This window comes from Rhinatrema bivittatum, chromosome 3, assembly GCF_901001135.1.
Source record: "Rhinatrema bivittatum chromosome 3, aRhiBiv1.1, whole genome shotgun sequence".
Lineage (NCBI taxonomy): Eukaryota > Metazoa > Chordata > Amphibia > Gymnophiona > Rhinatrematidae > Rhinatrema > Rhinatrema bivittatum.
The window spans coordinates 296,962,094-296,974,963 of NC_042617.1; the positions used below are offsets into that span (position 1 = coordinate 296,962,094).

The 12,870-nt window shown below is 39.6% G+C and overlaps 1 protein-coding gene across 5 annotated transcripts in view; it reads left to right on the forward strand.

Moving 5' to 3' along the window:
• The window catches only part of LIMA1 (LIM domain and actin binding 1), a 236,304-nt gene that overhangs the window by 182,091 nt on the left and 41,343 nt on the right, over positions 1-12,870 (forward strand). For 3 of the 5 annotated variants that reach the window (XM_029595006.1, XM_029595008.1, XM_029595007.1), the window contains exons 5-6: positions 4,595-4,682; positions 4,947-5,101. In XM_029595006.1, the coding sequence (XP_029450866.1) occupies positions 4,595-4,682; positions 4,947-5,101 (243 nt within the window). The remainder of the gene's footprint in view (positions 1-4,594; positions 4,683-4,946; positions 5,102-12,870) is intronic. The other 2 variants (XM_029595009.1, XM_029595011.1) reach the window with 1 other exon arrangement.

Genomic DNA, 12,870 nt, shown 5'->3' on the forward strand with positions numbered 1-12,870 from the left:
TTCTGTAGAGAACCTTTTCTGATCATTTCAGAGAAGTTGGTGAAACTCAGACCAGTTCCTTTCTTTCTCCCGAAGGTGGTGTCCAGGTTTCACTATCTCCTTACCTGCCTTTGAGAAAGTCAGGACAGGGAAAGAGGAGAGAAAACTACACTACCTGGATGTCAGGCGAACCTTACTAAGATACCTGAAATTATGATTTCCTTCAGGAAGTCACTCTCTTCATACTGTTTGCAAGTCCATGGAAAGGAGAAACAGCTTCCAAAGCTACCCTCATCAGATGGATTAAGGAGGCCATTAGTTCAGCATACTTGCTGGAAGGTAAACCAATTCCACTGGGGCTCCGGGCACACTTAACTAGAGCTCAAGCAGCCTCCTTGGGCGGAGGTGTCAAGCGTATCTCCGGAGGAAATTTGCAAGGCGGCCATATAGTCATCCCTATACTCGTTTACTAAACACTATAGATTGGAGGTACTTGCTAACGCAGACTCAACTTTTGGTGCCAGGGTTTTGAAGGCTACACTCGCAGTCTACCCGCTCATCAGTCTAATGGCTTTACCTCCCAAGAATCTAGCAGTAGGATAAATAATGTTAAATTATATCTTACCTGATCATTTTCTTTCCTTGACTACGGCTAGACCGGTCTAGTTCCCTCCGACTGACTGAGTGTTCCTAAATATGAAATATCCCTTAGTTACCCATCCCACCCTAGGGGGAAGGTATGTTGGGAATTACAAAAAAAATAAATAAATAAAAGGGGGAAATGGTAAGACATGTTAATTGTTTTTTTTACTTCAAAGTCTTTATCAGACTCATCCAGGAGGCAACCTGAACTTTTGAAGATTAAGTCCTCTCTTTATCTGAGGCATTTATTCTGGTCTGTGGTCTTCAGAGCGGCTGGGCATGTTTCAGCTCTGCCAATAGTCTACTGGAGCCTGCCTGCAACCACACCTCTTATTTTGGCTGGACATCACATGCAAATCTTAAGAGGTGTGGTCTGTCTCCAGTGGAAGCGGAAGGGGAGTATACCCAAGAGTCACTGTCTAGCAGTAGTCAAGAAAAGAAAATTATCAGGTAAGATATAATTTAACAATGCTCTGTCAGGTATGGGATGGGCACTTAGTATAAGCTTGGGAAGGGGTGATAGAATTTTGAAACACTGTAAACAGTGTTCTGTTGGAACTTGCTAACTACATGTTCAGTTTTCATATAAACCAGGAAGCCCAGAAACTATCCTGATAACAGTAGAATAAATTTCTCTTACTCAAACACATAAGGCAAAAGTTGTTTCTCAGAAGCAAGAGTTCAACAGATACTAGGTTTTTTTTTCTTCTCCGATTCATATGAGAGTTTGAATTCTTCAGAGATCAACTTTGTTAAATTTAAAACCTTTGGAATTTCATTCAGTGATAAGAGTGGCCCTATGTCCTTACAGTTCAGACATTTCCCTGCTCTGTCTGCTGTTGTCATTTGTAAGTGGATCTCAGATTTGCTTCTGTCCTTTGAAACAAACGTGAGCCTGAAAGTCATCTTAAGCCTTGCTTGGAAAAAGCAGGCTGGCTAAAAGTCCAAATTTCCATTTCCTTTTCCCTTTCCCGTCTCCTATCCCTCCTCCATTACTTTGCAGGCTTTCTGAGCCAGTCCAGTTCTTGAGGCAAGACTGGCCTTGAATCCCTGAGCAAGATTACTGGGGGAGCAAAGTACAGTTTTAGAAAGAACTTTGTCCCAAATGCATTAAGCATTTTCCCTGTAAACACTAAAATGGGGAAAACCTTTAAGTACATCTGGCCTTTTGTTTTGCTTTTTCTGTTAATTTCAGATTTATTCATGGCAAAATTGTAAAAGTTGCTTTTGTTTCACCATTATAAATGTACATAAATTGCAGTACTGTTGGGCTGATCCATTCAGAGCTCCCATATTGGCAGAAGAGTTCTAAAAAAAAAAAAAAAATGTTGCCATAAGAGGTATGTGATTTAGTGTTTAAAAAATAAAACAAACTATAAAATTGTTTAGTATTAGAGACCTTGAAATAAAATCATACATGAAGCCAATGACCAGTCAAGCTGATATTTTGGAAACTAGAGTACTGTTAGTTTTACTATTCAACTGTCCAAAATATGAACAGATGTGTTTTACGACTTTTTCCTCTTGATTTCATTTCTGATTTTTCTGTTTCAGTAGTATTGTTTATAACTCATGGACAGATAAGCAACTAAATATAATGAAAATAAGCAACTAAATATAATGAAAATACTTATCTGTCCATGAATTATAAACCAAAATGATTAGGGGATCATTTTTGTTTTAAATACCAATTCATTTTTTTTTTATCCAATTGTCACCAAAATGACTTGGAATTGTGAGCATGTTCATAGCATGTTAGTTTGGTCCATTTTAAGCTCAATGTTGGCCTGGCTGCTTCTAACTAGCTGACAATTTAGAGAATGACCCTATACTTAATCTGTTGATTTGCTTGCCCTTCCTTATCAGTTTGAGAGTCTTATCTGTCTCCATTCAGTCTGTGACACTGAAAACAAAATCATACTCCCAAAGCTCATTTTTTCCAAATGCTGATCTTGGGCGCATTCAGATGAGACCAGAACTGTTTATTTTAGAAAAATGTATACTTTTTAGGCTTGCTGCCCCTTTTTTGGGCCTGGCAGTTTCCTCCTTTTGTGTTCCCAGCTCTATCTAAACTGACCTATATTATGCTTCATGGGCGTTAGCCTTTATTTGCAATTACCTATTTCCCCCCACCCCACACCTAATTTTCATCCTCAATTCAGCTATCATTGAGGCTTTCCTTGTCCAAATGTCACAAACCATGGCTCTTTGCAGAACTTGTCTAATATGGACCTTAAGACAGGACCCTGGGCATCACTGCTGAGTGATGGCTGAAACTCCCTCCATGCAGGGTCTGAAGGCTGCATGTGCAGCATCCCTTGCCAGCCTGGGAGTCGAACACTCGATCTCTCCATAGCAGTGTGCAGCACTGGGCTACCAGAGCTCCCTTGGCTTATTTCTTTTAATATTTAACTTTTTGATATTACAGTATATAATTAACTTGTTACTAAGCTGTGTTTACCGCAGACTGTTTTCCAGAGCTTTAATATTAAGAGGGAAAGGGTGAAATCTGTGACATCTCTTTTTGGTGGCTTTATTTCTGAAGGAGTGTTCTTTTCAGGGCATATCCCTTGGGAAAACTCGTATGGTCACTGGGGTTGCTGGAAGCTTGAGTCTGCACATAGGAATGTTTCATCTATTAATTGTGTTATTAATACATATGGTGAATGCTGCTTGATTATCTGCTGCTTTATAATCCAGTGAATCTAGCACAGAGAATTTTTCCTGGTGAGGATAAAGTTAGTTATCAAGTCATCTGTGGTTCTGCAGTAGGTAAGAAAAATGGACAGAATCTTTGGGCTTTGTAATGCCATAACTTTGTTTCTTCTCTCTTATTTGCAACCTATTCTCTTCTTTTTTTTTTTTTTTTTTTTGTCTTTTGTAACTGGTTATTGTGTGTAGTAATATAGTAGACATTACTTTTGGGGTAATTTCTCCAAATGGGTTAGTTTTGCCAGGTATGTTGGATATGTTCTCAATGTCTCAGATTTATTGCTGTTGCTCTTAATTTGTATTATGCCAAAGAGAGCTTCCTTCTGAGGTTCATAGAATGTGATAGTACAGGTAACTTATTAAGGTGCACTTGAAATTTTTTTTTTTTTATTTAGCTGGGTGTGCCCCATACAGCTGAGACTTTTCCTGTAACTTTCTGCCACATTTTCTTACTCTGCATATCTTGGTATGTAGCATTAAATAGTCACTTGGTGCTGATACTGCTGTTAGCAATGTCTGGTTTTCTTGCATCAAGCTTTTTATCTATTAGAATGGGAATCTGACCACAACTTTTGTTCCCTGCCATTCTGCGAGGGTCATGATCCTAGTATTTTTCTGGTATAGTGAAGTTGGGGTTCGACAGTTTCCAGGGATAGCTGTACCACTTTATTTTGCCTCACTGTATACAGGCCTTCTGATATCAGTATGTCGCTCCTAGGAATGATGTGTAGCCATTTCTGCTGTCATCTTATGATATCCTAAAAGTGTGTAACTTTATCCCTATCTTTTGTATGGAACCAAAGACAGTAAATTGGAGAAAAAGGCCTTGGGGGTTTTCCACTTTCAAATATATAATAAGGAATGATGTTCAGAAAAAGCATAGCAAATCAAATGAGATATTTAAAAGAATTAAGCAGCATGCCTGTCTCTTCTCATAAGGAGTTTCTTTACACAAGTGAGATTTTACGAACTTGGTTCTTTAAGCAATTTTCTATATTTTGATAGCTGACAAGTTTGTGTGTCACTAACTGCACCATGCAGGGGGGAATTAGTTTTTTTAAGCATTATTAACCCTGATAGCATATTCTCTGCATACATCAAAGAATTGGGGGAAATATAAAAATATTTTCAATATTGTACAAAGTGAACATTGTCAACATTGTTATTGTCTGAGTGCACGTAAAGATTTTCTGATTTTAACCATATTTCTGTACCTTTCCCCAATGCCAGCTAACTCACCTGTAAGGTTTGTGTTTTTAAGCAGAATCTTCGAGAACCTGGCAGGATGAGCATCGGCAGGAAAATCTCTGAAAACAGCCTTTCTTCAGAAGATCTGGATGGCAGTTACGGTAAATGGGTTTCAGGGAATACAGCTATAGGCATCTAGGCACTGAAAAAATCTGTGAGTGGCTCTTTAAGAAAACAAATGCCAATTTGAAACAATGATAAAATCCTATATAAAAAAAAATTTGCATGCATTAATAGTAAGAGTTCCACCTTTAACATTTAGTGATAGCACCAACTCCCAGGACTAATTTGCTAGCTCTAGCACCTTCAGCTAGTGAAAGGAAGCAATGAAGCCTTTTACTAAGTCTCTCACTGTATATTACCAGGTCACTTGTCCTACAGTTCTCCAGGATCCAGCCCCAGCAAGATAGCGAGCCAGAGAAGCTTGGAGATTCCTCACATGCTGGACATGCCACTCAAGGACAGAATGGCCAAATACCAGGCTGCTGTGTCTAAGCAAGGTGGCACAGTCTCTCATTCAGTGAGTCTCTCACTTTACCCTCCTGTGTTGTGAAATGATGGGATGGGGAGAAGGGAACACAGAATCTTCAGAAAAGGAAACTGGCTTATTAAAATAAGTGCTGCAGGTTTTTTCTGCAGTAGGTGGAGGGAGCAGTCCCATTCTAGTCTAGAGCAGAAAGGGATCTTTTATGTTCTGTGTTTGATAAAAGGCATAAAAATTAATCACACATGCAAACTGAAGCTATAAAAATTGTTTAAAAAATACTTAGATTAGGAATCTCTTGAATAGCACAGATGTGCTATTTTAAGGCAACTTTTTAATTTTAATAAAGTATTAAATCTCAATTGCAACCATTTTTTTTTTTAAATCTTGACATACAACTTTGTACTGTACAATTTAAATTTTGCATAAAGATCCTAACCCCACGTTCCCTCTCAGATAGTAAAAAGAAATTCAAATAAAAAGGAAAAAGAAAGTTAATAGAATTGATCTTCAAAGCTGAAGGAGTTCCTCATAACTCTGAAGGATTCCTTTAAGGTACAAACTGGAGATTTTAATTTTAACACTTTTGGACACCAGCAAAGGACTCCTGTTTTGCATGCTACACTTTCCTAATTTGTGTAGGGGTTTTTGGGTTTTTTTAAAGAAGAAATCAGTGTAAGTGTGTAATTCCCACCACAATGCACTTTCCAAGGGAACATTTACAGACCTCTTAAATAATCATCGCCCTAACAGCTGAATGCCTAACAATTGCCATGTTACCACACCAGATGTCCCACAGCTAAGTTTTATTTAGTCAAACTTCTATTCCACCGATCCGCGAATCTCAGCGGAATACAAGATACATATAAAATAACATCGGACAAACAATTATATAATATTGAGCAATAATAAATAAGGAGCAAAAGCTACTGGAAATCTGAAAGCCAAAATCACATCAGTCTGGGAAGGCCAGGGTAAACAAATAAGATTTTAACAGCTTCCTAAAATGAAACAAGTTCTTTTCTGCTCTGATTTGTAGCTGGAGACTGTTCAGTAGGGCTGGGCCTGCAATAAAAAAAAAAAATGTGCTTGCAAGACTCAGCCATGCTAGTTTAAGGGAGGGTATTTCCAGTAAATGCTATGAAGAGCAAATGCTATGGGTCGGCTGGTATATCCAAATAGAGGAAGCAAGGTGGGACTTAACAAACAGTTCTCCGTTGACCTTACTTTCAATTCCTCTTCCATCTAAATGATTTCTGCTTTAATAGGGATGTCAGTGTAATCTACTTAGTTGGCTAGCTTGAAATTTTGCTACTGTAATTCTAAAATGTTTTTTGGAATATTTATAGCTTACATTTGTGTTCAGTTCTCCTAGCTGACCTGTAAGTCCTAATGGACATTTTGAGAAGAATATGCTGCAGAACAGGCTCCTATGCTCTTTCTGGTTGTTTTTCCAGTAGACTATCATTTCATGCCCTACTTGGGTCTACATTCTTGACTTGGTGATACACTAAGGAGTAGATTTTAAAACTGCATGCGCTACCCGGCGCGCACACATGGCTGCCGATTTTATAACATGTTATAAAATCGGGGATCGGAGCGCACAAGGGGGTGCACAATTGAGCAACTTAAGCCTGCCAACCCCCGTTCCCTCCCCCTTACCTACCTTCCTGCCCCTAACCCTCACCTAGAACACCCCCCCGACCTTTATCTTACTTGTTGCGCCTGCCGGCAGCCTGCCAGCACACAATACCCCAGGACAATCGCACGTGGCCGGGCCTTTCTAAAATAGGCCCGACATGCCGTAGGGCTTTTAAAATCCGGGCCTAAGTATCTAATGACAAGGCTTGGCAAATGAGGGCAAGCATATTCCATATTCTTTTGCCCTGACTGCTAGCTATGTAGCCATCCTGCAGATGGGGTGATGCCAAAGCACATCTGCTAGAACACTCAGCCTCAAAATATAGGTCTGGGATCTGTATATGGGTGACTTCCAGCTCACTAATACACTCATTTCTTGTGGAAACTGTACCTGTTCTTATAGTTAGGAGTTGATGGGTATGCTGATTTGGGATTTCCTTGAAAAGGAAATATGTTCATGAGTCATACATCAATTGTACTGACTCCATAGAAAAAGTACTTGTGTGTGTGGCTCGGGCACTGGATTGCTAGTTGTGCAAGGGGTGGGGATTGGTTTGCCTGCATTCTGTATTGTCCTCAGACTAATACATTCCCAGCCGATGAATCTGATAGTGAGAAAACCTGCCTGCCTAGTTCTTGCATCATACTCTGTGAGTTTCCTCAGTGAAAACTAAAATGCAGAGGTAAATGCATCTCCTAAGGTCTGAGACTTTTGTTTCTGCCTGGTTTTCGGCAGCTTCAGCCATAGTTAATCAAAAAGGGGAAGCAAGATTTTGCTTTGTGACATGAAAAGTTGGAGGTAAGGAATTCCCTTAGCTTGTAGCATCACTTCTGTGAAGTTAATTTACCCTGGTCTGTACATGACCCAAGAATTAGCAAGGCAGTGTGTTTTGCCTCTCGTGCAGTAAGTCAATGAAATATGAAACATTTATGTTGTGGTCATAGATCCCTGCCCACATCCTCTGTTGAAAAGTTAAACTTGCAGGACCAATTTGAGTATTAAACAGACACATCAATATCAGAGACTTGTGGGTCTTCAAGTATAGCATAAATCATTTTGTGGCATAAATGGACATTCACACTACTGGTTCCTAGATTTGTATCATGCGTTATTTAATCTGTTTCCCAAGAGCCGCCTTATTCAGTGATCTGGTGTGTGAACACTTGTGGCCAATTACTGAGAATGGGATGATCAGATCGGAGTCTTCTAGTCAAATCTGTTGTTGGCACTCTTTGAATTCAAAAGGGCATGGGATAAACATTGCAGATCCCGACAGGCTAGAGGACGGAAATGAAGAAATGGGGTGTAACCTATATTAACTTTAGTTGTAACATTTCTGCTTGAAGGTAGCCTGCATGGAGCGGCAGTTACTACCATAAGCATCCTGCTGGGCAGACTGATTGGACCATTTGGTCTTTTATGTGCTGTTATTTACTTGGTTCTATATAAGTGCTTTATATACAGAGAATACTAGCTTGAATAGAAGTGTATTGGCCCCAGTAAATGTACTCTGCAATGTTTCCCAACCTTTTCAAGCCCAGTGCACTCCTACCATTAAACAAAAGCTTGTGTGATGAGACAGCCTTCAAAAGACAGGCAATGCAGACACAGAGAAGACTCATAGCCAAAAGAAGAGCTAGAGAAGCACTGAAAGTACCACCAGTCTCTTTGCCAAATTTTAAAACAAAGGGAGAGAAGGAGCAGACACACATGAACCTGTTACAATGGACCAGCTCCCTCTATATATTTATTTTAAGATCATTTATCACCTAACAGATTAAATCTTCCTAAGCGATTAACAACACAAATTAAAACAATTGAATACACAATTTCTTCATGAATAACAGAAAAACCTCCATATAAATCTATTAACCTTGCTGAATAATATCATTCATAAGGCAGGTTTTTAAAACCTTCCAAAATTTTGATACATCCACCTCCTCTCTAACTGGATGGTAAGCTGTTCCAAAGTTGTGGGACCATCCCTGAAAAAGATCTAGCCTTCAGATGAGAATGCCGGAACATTCTGACCTCCTGAACTTTCAGAAATTGCCCATTCATTGATCTCAAACTTCTGCTAGGTTTATACCAGTTTAAACGGTTTCTCAATTGCTTCGAACCTACTCCTTTTAATAATTTAAAAAAGACACATTTTAAAATTTGCATTTGGCACTCACTGGGAGCCAATGCAGATCTAATAGTAATGGCCTAGGTGGTGTTCTTCTAGGACTTTTAGTCACAATACGGGCTGCCATATTTTGTATTTTTCCGAGTGTTTTTTACAGGCAGTCCCTAACCTCTTCTTTAGGTAAGACCTCCACCTCCATCAATTTCAAAGGAAATCTATTTTGCTATATCCCAAATACAAAATCTGTTTTCTTGGCATTTAAAACCAACTTACTCCTATTCAACCAACTCCTCTTCAATTAATCCAAGCAAATTCTTAACTGCATATAACATTCCTCCCTATTTTCTCCCAAAGGGACCAAAATTTGGACATCATCTGCATATATGTATGGCAAAAGATCCACCTTCCAAATACCAACTCTGCTCATAAAAATATTGAACAGAATCTGTGAAATGGACGACGCCTGCAGCACTCCACAACCCACCTCAACAGCAGCAGAATAATTACCTTTTTAAAGATACCTTCTGTTTTCTCCCAGACAAAAAACTCTATTTCAAAACCACTCCCCTTATACCTAAAGCTTCACAATGTCTTAACAATTGGTCAACAAGACAAAAGCAAATGAAAGATCTAAAATTACCAGCAAATCTCCTTCACCCTTATCCACTAAAGGCAGAGCATCAACCATTAGTGAGACTAAGTTTTCCATACTACAACTACTCTGAAGCCAGCCTGAGCTGGATCCGGAAGTTCTGCCGATTCCAAATAGTCTGAGATTTGCTTGGTAACCATTTTTTCCAAAACTGTAACTACTACATAATCTAAGATTCAAATTCTCATTTTTCAACAGAGGTGACACAACCGCGGATTTACATGACATAGGCGCACAGTACCTGAATTCAAAACTTCATTAATCAACTTCTGCCGACACACCATCACTTTATCCAAACATCCTTTAAACAGCCAAGACGGACAAGCATCAAGGCAAAAATTAGTTGGATTAATCTGAGCAATCAGTTTTCATCTCCAAGAGAGATAACATATCAAATCTCTCCATATAGACATGTCTTCCCACTGTAAACCATCTCCTTCTCATCCTCTACATAGTCTTTCTTAACTTGTATCCAGTTCTCCCACTAATAAATCTTTTTCCCTAAAAAAAAAAAAGAAAAAAGTATCACAATCTGGGACCTCATCAAAAATCACTTCATTTTTCCATTGATTTCCGACCAAAGACTTCACCACACCATAAAGAGCTTTTGGATTATATTCTACAGATTTCACCTTATTCATATAATTTTTTTTTTTGCTAAAACAATTTCTTTAAAATATATTGTATTCGCTTTCCACCAAAACTTTTTATCCTCCTATATTAAAATTACTCTGCTGCCTCCCCTCCAAGTGACAATTTCTTTTAAACTCCGCCAATTCAGCTGTTAACCATGGAGAACCAACAATTTTCCCATTAGATCTCCCTTTCTAAACTTCCACTTTTTTCCTTTTCATAGCCTGTTGTATCACATCAAACCACCCATTACTGAAACTCTCAACATCCCCCTCAGAATAAGTGAGAAGACACTGTGGTGCAGGCATCGGTCTAAAAGTTAGTTACCTTGGTACGGCATGTGGCTTCTAGAGCTTCTTCACTGCTGCTACAATCAGCATTCAGATTAAGTCCTTCCAGAGTATTCTATCCCCATCTCAGCCTGGGGAGTAAGACATATTAGAAGGACTCAAAGCAGCTCAGGAGGAGGCAGATGAAGTGCTGCTGTGTGTACTATGTGCCTCACAAAGCAGGGCCCAGCTCTTTGTGACCTGCATGTTACTCATTAATTACCTTACTCCGGGACTCATGCTAAGACTAGGAAGAAGAGGCATGCATAGCTACACGTTCTCAGAAAGGATCTCCTATGCATTTAAGAGCCACTGCTGGTGTGTCTTGTTGCTGTGAGATGCAAAAGTAGAGTTTATTTATTTATTTGAACTTTTATATACCGACATTTATGTGCAAACAGTACATATCATATAGGTTTACAGTGAAACGAGGGAAGCATAAAACGATAGCCTTACATCAAACAGGGTTCCAGGAACTGGGATCAAAAATAACATATGGATGGTATGGGCTTCCTGTTATAAATCAGCCTTACATTAAACCAGGATATAGGACCTGCAATCAGGTCTAAACAAATAAAAACTCAGATAAAAGATATTAAGAGTTCAGCTACTGGACCTGAGCATTAGGCAGTGGTGGCTTTTCCATGGCAAGCTTGACTGGGTCTGAAGGCACACCAGTGTGCCATGGGCTACTGTTTAGGGAAACACTGCTCGACTAGCTGCTTCTCTAGCATGTGAGTACAGTCTGCAAAAACAAACCAGCAGGCCGATACAGTAAGGTCACAGGAAAACATGCGCTCAGTATTGCACACCCAGCTACCTCTCCTGGGCACGCAAGACCGTATTTAAATGAGGGGTTGCACTAAAAAGGAGGCTCTAAGGTCAATAGCGCACCCCTAGTACATACTTAATGGAAGCCCAGGAGAGGTGGCTGTCAGCAGGTTTGGAAAACGGATGCTTGTAAAATTGTCCATTTTCCTAACCTGACCCGCTGGCACACTTTTTTTTTAAATCTTTTGGCTCCTCCGACTTAATATCACCACGATATTAAGTCAGAAGATGTACAGAAAAGAAGTATTTTCTGCTTTTCTGTACACCTTTTCGGGCTACTCAGAAATTAACGCCTACTCTTTGGCAAGCGCAAATTTCTGAGCGTAAAATGTGCATATCGGGCACACTTTTTTTTTTTTTTTTTTTTTTACTGTATCCTGGGTGAATACCTAATAGCCTCATCAGCATGCACATGCATGTGATGAGCGCTATTAGTTTTGAGGGGGGGGGGGTTGGCCACACGTTTTGGACACGCTAAACCCCTTATTGTATAAGGAATGATCTGATCACAGCATGTTTGAAGGCAGCAGGAATGGTTGCAGTGGATGGTGATAGCTCAGGATCTCACAGATGGAGGAAATGGCTGCAAGAGAAGTTAGAACTGAAAAGTTAGGTGGCAATGAGGTCAGGAAAAAGTTGATTGTTTCATAAAGTGGAATATAAGTGTATTAAATAGTGAAAGTGTCACTCAAACCCCAAAAATTTCGCAAATTGGTAGGGCAGCTATTGCTGGCAGCTAGGTTCACAGTTGCATCCTTTTGGAAATTTCACCCTAACATGGTTCACTGGGAAGCACACGTGCAGGATGTGGCTGATTTGGAGAAGCTTCAGCTTGATTTAAATGGAGAATCTTCTAAATATGGGAATATATGGGGAATATATCATTATTATGGTTATCCTAGGCCATGCCTGGTGTGATTTATTGTAATATAATTTGGGAAATGTGGAGGGTTTTGTAAGTTTGATATTGATGTGCTATGTGTGCTGCACTTTGTATGTCGGAAAACTTTGATAAAGAGTTTTAAAAAACCCAAAAGTTTGGAGGAGGAGAGAAGCCAACTACTTCCCTCCTTTGATTTCAGTGCAGGAAGAAAGGATTGGCAGGAATGAAGTGGGCGAAGTGCTTTTTGATCCTTGTTGTGGAAGAAATAAGCCATTGTCTGGGGAGAAGATAAGAGGTGGTGAATATGGCAAAAAGACAGTGGGGCTTGCCAGCAAAGGTGTATCAAAATGGCATAGGCTTGCTTTGCAAGTGCAAGAGCAGGCTGAAAAGTGGTAAGAATGGCTATGAAATATAGGCATTTTATTTTATTGTATTCCTCTTTTTGTGACTGGTCAGCCACTTCAAAACAGGTTACTTTCAGGTATCATTCACAACTTACATGGTGAGCAAAGGTTGGGGTTTGGTAAGCATTAGAGTTGGAGTCAGAAGAGAGGTGTACCAAGTGTCCAGATTGAAGGAGCATATAGTATAACAAATTTCCTTGTCAATAGACTGACAAAATTGTGGAGGAGAAGAGAGCTGAGGTAGTGGACAGTAACCTCAATATTCTTAAGCATTGGTGGTGACTGGATGAGACTGGGGAAAGG